The sequence below is a fragment of the Podarcis pityusensis genome, assembly GCF_964106645.2.
Source record: "Podarcis pityusensis genome assembly, chromosome: 8".
Lineage (NCBI taxonomy): Eukaryota > Metazoa > Chordata > Lepidosauria > Squamata > Lacertidae > Podarcis > Podarcis pityusensis.
This window is the reverse complement of record NC_138033.1, coordinates 19,177,675-19,186,747: the sequence shown is the minus strand read 5'-3', so window position 1 is coordinate 19,186,747 and position 9,073 is coordinate 19,177,675. Positions and strand designations below refer to the sequence as shown.

The 9,073-nt window shown below is 49.5% G+C and overlaps 1 protein-coding gene across 1 annotated transcript; it reads right to left on the bottom strand.

Moving 5' to 3' along the window:
- Nucleotides 1-765: 765 nt before the first annotated feature.
- Nucleotides 766-9,073, bottom strand: LOC308484385 (kallikrein-14-like). Its single transcript, XM_081019299.1, has 5 exons — nt 8,647-9,073; nt 7,044-7,203; nt 4,054-4,307; nt 3,039-3,175; nt 766-963 (listed from the first exon to the last, which is right to left on the bottom strand). The coding sequence occupies exons 1-5, from the start codon at nt 8,693-8,695 to the stop codon at nt 811-813; spliced, it is 753 nt and encodes a 250-aa protein (XP_080875425.1). The 5' UTR covers nt 8,696-9,073; the 3' UTR covers nt 766-810.

Genomic DNA, 9,073 nt, shown 5'->3' with positions numbered 1-9,073 from the left:
AGCAGGGACCAAGCAACGGGAGCTCACCCTGTTGTGGGGATTCGAACCGCCGACCTGCTGATCGGCAAGCCTTAGGCTCAGTGGTTTAACCCACAGTGCCACCCGCGTCCCTCTTCTGAAACAGTAACAAACCTTTTTAAACAGTCCTGGAATGATAGTTTGCTTAGGTTGTTGAGAGCTGTTAGGAGACCCCTGTTTCCCCCATTGATGAATGAATGAATGAATGAATGAATGAATGAATGAATGAATGAGAGGGCAAGGACACACCCAGCTGGGCATTCAAGAAGTAGGGACCACTCCCACTACTGAAACTTATATTGGCCAGAGTTCTTGGTGTGTTTTTTTCTCGGGCATTCAAGAAGGGCATGAAGCAGGGCTGATGAGGTGAATGTCCCGGGGAGAAAATGTGTGGCTAAGGAGAGGGTGTGGCCTGGGCAAAGACCCAAGAGCCAGAAAAAGAGGCTTGGAGGACCGCATTTGTTCCCCAGGCCTGAGGTTCTCCACCCCTGCCTTACGCTTTCCTGGAACCTTCTGCAATTGGTGATCTGCCTTCAGCACCTGGGGAAAGTTGGCAGCAGGGTGAGCCTCCCACACAGGACTGCCCCTCAATGGGCCATCGTTAGTCTCAGCCTCAGCATGCGCCCGACCTCGTTGATCACTGGCCTGGTCGACATGCATCCTTGTAGGCACAGGGAGTGGAAAAGCATGGGATAATGTTTGTGCACTGGGGTGAGGGGGAGAGAACAAGGGAGATGCAGACTTGAGTTCATTTCTTATGCTTTATTTGTGCGCTTCGTCTCTGAGCTGGCGTCACCCGCGCTGTATCACCTCCCGGATCCAGCCGACGTAGTTGCAGACCTTAGTATAGATACCTGGTTTCCCAGGCTGGCCGCACACCTCTGGACCCCAAGACACGATGCCCTGAAGTTCTTCGTTGCAGATGAGGGGTCCCCCAGAATCGCCCTGCACAGGGAGAAAATCCCACGCCCATGTGAAGTCTTAATAGAACATTTCATCTTTGGCTTAATTTCAAGTGACTTTTGCAAGCAATCTGTTCAGATCTCTGTTAAGAAGAAGCGAGTGCCTGGGAAAGAGCGAGAGAAAGAGAAAGAAAGAAAGAAAGAAAGAAAGAAAGAAAGAAAGAAAGAAAAGAAAGAAAGAGTATCCTGTACACAGTCATCATGTGGCACCTCTGGAGATTACGTATCTCCAAATTTTGTCATGTGTACAAAAATGCGTATACCAGAGCAAGGTGTACATATAAATGCATGTCTTAGTGAAAATACCATACAAAATGCACCACATTAGGGAAATGTGCTTTGCAAAAATGCTCATATCAGGCAACACTGCATACAAACATCAGCACTAAAATGCGGATGACTGTTCTTGAAGATATTTATTTTCTAAGTCACGAGTTGATCTGAAAGTGTGGAGTACTGAACTTAAGAGTGGAAAAATTAGCAGCTGAGTGAAACTGATACCCACAGATACACCCATCTCCACCTTGAGGTTTGTAAAAGTACAAAAAAACTTCAGGGGGAAAACCTTGAAAGAGACAGAAACCCTGAACAAACCCTAAAACAGTCCAGTGAAGGTTGAGCATGCTCAGTGGCCATAGAATGTGCAGTATCTGTTGCCGGGGGTGGGGTGGGCAGTGGAGGAGTGGAGAGAGTAAAATGGAATGGAGTATCCTAGGAGTGGGCATGGCTGGATGAAACCCTGAACTGGAGCAGTCCCAAACCACAGCATTTTGCTGCAGGTCCTGGCTATCGAAACTAAACATGAAGTGGCAGTTCTGGGGTGTTTAAACACAGAAAGGGTCTTTTGTCTTAGCAGCTCACAGACACTGTAACACAGCCACGGGCACACAAGCCTCTACTGTCCTCAGGCCTTGTAAACATCTTGTAAAATTAAGCAATTACATGAAAGTCACTTTGGAACAGACGGAAAGCAGGTGGCGAAAAGTACGGCCCAAGAAACAAGGTGTCCGAACAAGGACTAGAGACAATAAGGACCATAGCAGGAAACAGGCAAAATGCGAACAAGGTACACTCCAGCTACTGTTGGACTCTCGGCTCTTGCTGAGTTTGGCGTGGGGGGAGGGCAGTCTGGTGGTGGCAATAGTTGTGGGGGGAATGACAGCACAGGTGGGGCAGGGAGTGGCACCTGCCCATTTCATATGATGAATTGGGATGGGCTGCCCCAGGCATGGTGGCACAGGACTCTCGTCCTCCCAACACCTCCGAGCTGCTCATTGCCTCATTTCACTCTGCCTAACGGCAGCGCTGGCTTGAAATGTTTATACTGTATTTTGAAAGTGACATGGGGGAAATAGTTTTAAAGGAGCCATTATGCTGATCCTGATTGTACCTCCCCTCTGTCTCTCTCTCTCCCATCCCAGGGGTGCCATCTCTAGGGTGATTTTACAATTAAAAAAATTAATTGTGGGTGCTCAGCACCCACACTGCAGGGCCCCCGACGCAACTTCCAGTGCCTCGCAAAGCCCCAGAAGTCACGTCTGAGGCCTTCCGAGACCTCAGAGATGCTATCCAAGTCCTTTTGAGACCTTGGAACTGGATTTCCATAGCTGCCGGAAGTAAGGTTCTGAGGCTGTGGGGCGTGTGACGTCATAACATCATGTCCTAATGTGACATCATGACACCCCGCTGGGCACCCATAACTTGGGGCCCAAATCGGCGCCTCTGTATCACACAATCATGCATTTTGCACACCATCTAGTTCAGGGGTCAGCAAACTTTTTCAGCCGTGGGCCGGTCCACTGTCCCTCAGACCTTGTGGGGGACCAGACTATATTTTGGAGGAAAAAATGAATGAATTCCTATGCCCCACAAATAACCCAGAGATGCATTTTAAATAAAAGGACACATTCTACTCATGTAAAAACACGCTGATTCCCAGCCCGTCCGCAGGCTGGATTTAGAAGGCGATTGGGCCGGATCCGGCCCCCGGGTCTTAGTTTGGCTAACCACGATCTAGTTTGACCCTAAGTTGCCTCTGAATTAAAGCATTTTCCTCACCTGGCAAGTGTCAGCACCCCCTTCCCTCACGCCAGCGCACAACATGTTCTCTGTGATGGCATCAGGATACACCGCCTCACACTCACTCTGCGTAATGATGGGGAGATAAACACACTGCAATTCTTCAGGGATGGTTGCTGTAGAGACGACAGTTACCAAGGTTAGGGGTCGCCAACCGTTTTGGACCAGTAGCACACTTGGAATTTTGCGAAAGGGTGGTGGGTGCCAGTCACAAAATGGCGCCCACAGGAGCATGACAGGACACAAAGTTAGAGAGTGCACAGTCATTGCTGCTCCCTCTCGGGCAAGGCGACCATGGGAAGTCCGCTATGTGCTGCTGGTCCCAAATGTGGAAATAATGTAATAATTCCCCCCCCCCCCGCCACACACACAGACTCAATTATGCTGTTGCTATCTAAAAAACACCTGGAAGCATTCCCTAGTACTTGGAAAAATATACTACATAGGCATTTCTCACATTTACACACACATACGTACCACAAATACAAAGCCACACATATATCTCCCCGCTCTCTCTGCCCAAGCACACCCTTCCCTCTCTCTCACAAACCACACATACACAGAGATATATTTCAGGGCTGGGTGGTGAAACACTGTCCGAAAATCTGGACTTGCTGCTGCCAGTTAGTGTTGACACTACTAAGCTAGATGGGCAATTGGTCTGACAATAAGGCCGCTTCCAAGAGAAGGGCTGTAGCTCCAGGGTAGAGCATCTGCTTCACATGAAGAATGTCCCAGGTTCAATCTCCAGCTCCTGCCTGAAAGCCTGGAGAGCTGCTGCCAGCCCGTGTAGGCACTATTAAGCTTTGTTGGCATTATTTGGCCTTTGCTTGCGTTCTTTGGAACATTGTTTGAATAAAGGGATCTCGATCGATTGCATGCTTTGCTTGATCCACACAACCCACATCTGTATGGTGGCAAAATCTTTCCGGCTGCTCCTACGGCCCCTCTCCCACCTCTGCCTTAAAAATGTTAAAATATTCGAAGGCCCTACGTTTTGAGCTGCTGGTCCTGCCCCACCCTGTCACAAGGCACCGCGTTCCTGGAGCAACGCACTGACTGGCCACGTTGATGGGCTGGACACTGTCGGTGATGGCCGCTGGCGAGGAGAGCCTGATCAGCATGATGTCATTGTCCTTGCTGACGGAATCGTAGTTTGGGTGAGGCACGAGCCGGACCGCTCTCTTTTGCTGTACAGTGTCCTCCATGCGCAACATGTTGTGCACTCCCAGGCGCACGTAAGTGGTGCTGCAGGAGAGCAAGGCAAAAGGAGGTTACTTGGGAAATCTGCGAGAAAGAGAAATACAGTGGTACCTCGGGTTACATATGGTTCAGGTTACGGACGCTTCAGGTTACAGACTCCGCTAACCCAGAAATAGTACCTCGGGTTAAGAACTTTGCTTCAGGATGAGAACAGAAATCGTGCAGCGGTAGTGCAGCAGCAGCGGGAGGCCCCATTAGCTAAATTGGTGCTTCAGGTTAAGGACAGTTTCAGGTTAAGAACGGACCTCCGGAACGAATTAAGTACCGTATTTTTTGCTCTATAAGATTCACTTTTTTCCTCCTTAAAAGTAAGGGGAAATGTGTGTGCGTCCGATGGAGCGAATGCAGGCTGCACAGCTATCACAGAAGCCAGAACAGCAAGAGGGATTGCTGCTTTCACTGCGCAGCGATCCCTCTTGCTGTTCTGGCTTCTGAGATTCAGAATATTTCTTTTTCTTGTTTTCCTCCTCCAAAAACTAGGTGCGTCTTGTGGTCTGGTGCGTCTTATAGAGCAAAAAATACGGTACTTAACCCAAGGTACCACTGTAGTTAAAAGTCTAGAGTGGCATGGTGTCATGGACTGGCTGGGGAACCCCCAAGGGAACAAGGCTCAGAGCCCAGGGATTGTTGGTGGGATGACGATGAATGGTCAGAGGGAAAGAGGGGGGAGACTGGGAGGAGTAGGTGTTGGAAGCTGAAGAGGCAACAGGGTTCAGTGAGTGGGAAGAGGCTGTGGCAGGGAGCAGTCCAGAATGAGAGGCAGAAGCAGAGGCTGGAGAGGAGGGGTGCCAAGAGGCTGGTTGCTGAAGGAGCCAGGGAAATATCCTCTTCCTGAGGTGACCATCTCCCCTCCTCCTGGTCTCCCAGGAGGAGGAATGAAGAGGGCAAAGCAAAGAGAGACAAGATAAAGACACCTCAGGTTGCTGGGGAAGGACCCAAGGGAGGAGTCTTAGAGAGCAGTGGGAAGTTCTCACAACTGCCACTTTGAAGCAAGACCTGGGAAGAGTTGCTGGAATCACTAGGCCTGTGCTATTTTAGTTTCTTTGAATAAAGCATTAACTGACACAGGGTGTTTTATTGCTAGCCTGCTCCCGATTCCAGCTCCTGATAGCTGGGTGGGCAACTTGCCCTAATTTCATGTGGCCCTCAGTCTAATTTCATGCAGGTGACAGGAGGCTGGAGGAGAGGCTTCACACACGCCATACATTTAAATACAGTGGTACCTCGGGTTAAGTACTTAATTCGTTCCGGAGGTCCGTTCTTAACCTGAAGCACCACTTTAGCTATTGGGGCCTCCCGCTGCCGCCAAGCCACCGGAGCACGATTTCTGTTCTCATCTTGAAGCAAAGTTCTTAACCTGAGGTACTATTTCTGGGTTAGTGGAGTCTGTAACCTGAAGTGTCTGTAACCTGAAGTGTATGTAACCTGAGGTACCATTGTACATTCTTTTAACCCTAAGGATCCTGGGGATTATAATTTATCAAGCACAGAGCTAGAATTCTCAGCAGCCTCAACCAATTACAGTTCCCAGGATTTTTGTGTGCAGGGAGGGAGAAGTTATGTGCTTTAAATGTATGGTGTGTGCACTGCCCAAGAGTGAGAAGAGGTGGCAGAGAGAGGGGGTACTCCACCCACTTCTGGCTCTAGTCCCACCACCATCAACCACCAGCCCCTAACATAATATCTTCTAGAGAATGTAGCCCTTTGCAGTAAACAAAAGAAGCTTTTCATCCTAGTATAAAAGATGCCACCACTACTATCCATTTTCTCTTACAAGAACTGCCACAGCTAGAGCAAAGTTCATGGTGCAGTCTTGTGACCTGTTAACCACTTAGGCTGATGTTTCATTGTCTTCTGCAACATGGTCTTGCCTCAATCACTGTGGATTAGTGGCAAGTTCATTCTGCTTTAGTTTGTTCCGTAATGCTTCCCCAATGCAACCACACTATCGCCATCTGGAGGGGATATTGTGTAACAAAAGCAGGACAAATATGAATCCAGAACATCTGCGGCATAAAAAGTTGTGGGGCTTCAGCAGGAAGTTACAGGATATTCACTGACTGGAAGTGGAACTAGTGTGACTGTCCCAAACCTTTTGTAGGTGCTAACAGTACTGAGAACTGGAGGGGCCCTTAGGCAGAAGAGGGGATTTTGCTAGAGGCAGTCTGTGTCAGGGGCTGGACTGAGGAGGAATGGTGAGGCCCGCCCTCCTCCTCCTGAACCTTCTCCTGAACCTCCTCCTGAACCTTCCCGAGAACAGGAGGAAAGTATAGATTTAGAACAGTGGTTTGCAGAAGGGCATAGTTCAGAGGCTGCAGAGGGGAGGAGATGGGAAATATTGGGAGAGCAGCAGGAAGAAGAAGCACCACCAGGGGAGAGACAGCTAACAGACTCAGTGTCCCTTGAAAGCATTCCTGCCCCCCCCCCCGAACAAGGCATGCCTTGAGATTAATAGAACAGAAAACTCAGAGGCAGAAAGCACAGATCAGCTGGCGCAGGGGTGACATATAATAGGAGACATGGAAGGGGTGGGACTTCACTCAGAGCAACGCCATTATCCTAGGTCGACTGCATTCCTTCGTCTCTCTCTCTCTCTCTGGGTGCATAGTGAATAAGTTACTTGGTAAGAAATGTTTTTTGTTTATCTACTTCTTGGCTGCCACTGTGGGAGTGATCAGATTCCCTGAAGCAGTCTGCTAGGTCAAAGAGGCAAAGGCGTACCCTGGGAGTCTGCAGTGTGCAGCGGTCAACACCCACTCCATGGTCACCAGAGCCCCGCTGCAATAGAACCGGTTCATGTCATAGATGGCTGCATGCCAAGGTTGGAAACCTTTCATGCATGCGGTTCCTCCAACGATTCGTGACTCTTCCTGCGCAGCCGCTGCAAATCGGGGTGGGGGTGGGGGTGGAGAGACAAGAACAGGGACAGTAAGAAAGGCTCTGCTGCGTCACCAGAGGCAAGGGTCCATTGAGCCCAGCATCCTGTTTCCCAGACAGTGGCCAATCAGATGCCTCTGGGATGCCCACCAGAAGAAGATGAAGACCATAGCTCTTTTCCATTGCTGCATCCCCAGCAACTGGTACCTAGAGATGCCTCTGAACTTGGAGCCTGCACACAGCTACCATGGCTAGTTGCATGCATAGATGATGGGATGGGAATCCATGGCCCTCCAGGTATTGTTGGCCTCCGACGTCTATCAGAAGAACTGCCCACCTGGGCAGTTTTATTCTGTGAACCACCCTGAGATCTTATGATGAAGGGCGGTATATAAACATTATTATTATTATTATTATTAACCACCTGATGTCACAATGACTTGTGATGCAAGGTGCTTACAAGCCCCAAAGTTGGGATGTCAAAGCCCCTTGCAGCAAGGTGCTGCTAAAACAAACTTTCTCCCCATCCTTCTAATGGGGTTTCCATGCAAACCGCTTCCTGAATCAGGGAGGGATTTGCATGGAATGCTGCTGAACTGAGCAGGATTTCACCCCCTGCTCACTAGCTGATGAGCAGGCGTTAAATCCTTCTCAGTTTGCCTGTGTGCCTCTGTTCCTTGCTGGCTGAGTGGACGGGCTGAGTGGACAGCTGATGGGTGGACTGGCATGGCTTGGGAAAAATGGTCTTATGGGCCAACTTAGACCCCCCCCCCCCGGCAGGCCATGAATGGCCTGTGAGATAGAGGTTCCCCACCCTTGTTATATGGAAAGAGTGGGAAACCTCGTGTGTGTGTGTGTGTGTGTGTGTGTGTGTGTGTGTGTGTGAATGCAGCTCTGCAGCCCTCTCTATTTGGGCCTCAGGACTCCCCACAGGCCACACCTGCTTCCCAGCTGCACCCCTTCTCCACAGCCCACACTTCTCACTGGTCCTGCTTTGCACCCTTCTGGAATGTTCTGTCCTGGCTAGAAAATATCCTTGAACTCTGCCAATGCTTCTTGTTTACCTGGAGGAAGGACAGAGAGTGATGTGTGAGTAAACTAACATTTGTTGCCCCACCCACTTTTCCTTCTGGCCCCACCCACCAACCACTGCAATATGGCCCCCGGAAGGTAGCCTACAAGGTAATGCAGCCCTGAGGCTGAGGAAAGCTGCACCAGTGCTCAGTGAAACAAGGTCCTAGGCTCAAATAGTGCGTCTCCAGGTAGGGCTGGGCGGCGCTCCAAATCCTGGAGAGCTGCTGCCAGTCAGTGCTGACATTACTGATCTGACTTGGCATATCCTATGTACATCTGAGCAACATGCTTCATGTGCACTGTCATTTACCTGAGGTTGAAATCTCCATTTAGAACAGTGACTGGCTTTGGAAACATGTTTGTACACTCTTACCTCCTGACACCAACAGCAGTGCCAGTGAAACCATCTCCATGGCTGTCATGTCACTGCATGAGACCGTGAAGGGCCTGTCTGTCAGTAGACCTGCTGAGGAGACATGCAGAGCAAATGGTCACAGACAGCCAAGGTAGTGTTTGTGGATAGTGGGTAATAGGTTTCAGTCACATCGTCCCACAAAACTGCAACCCTGCCTGGTTGTCCAGGCAGTGGTATTTATAAAATTTCAAACAAAGCATTTCAATTTTCACCAATCGTATACATCATTACCTCATTTCATGTTTAATACACATGCACCATAAGCAATGGCAATTTATGTTGATTAAGTTCTGATTCCCACCATGTTCTGTTACATTGTGTTAGTACGCATGTTGGGTAGCCATTTGCACCATGTAGCAACTTACGTTCTAGCTTTGAGCTGTAT

What these genes read in the sequence shown, in the direction of transcription:
- LOC308484385 (XM_081019299.1), bottom strand. Translation starts at nt 8,695, where the DNA reads ATGACAGCCATGGAGATGGTTTCACTGGCACTGCTGTTGGTGTCAGGA. An exon ending in GCACACTGCAGACTCCCAGG is followed by an intron (nt 4,308 to 7,043) that starts GTACGCCTTTGC and finishes GCTCTCCTGCAG; the next exon opens with CACCACTTACGTGCGCCTGG. An exon ending in CAGGACCAGCAGCTCAAAAC is followed by an intron (nt 3,176 to 4,053) that starts GTAGGGCCTTCG and finishes TCGTCTCTACAG; the next exon opens with CAACCATCCCTGAAGAATTG.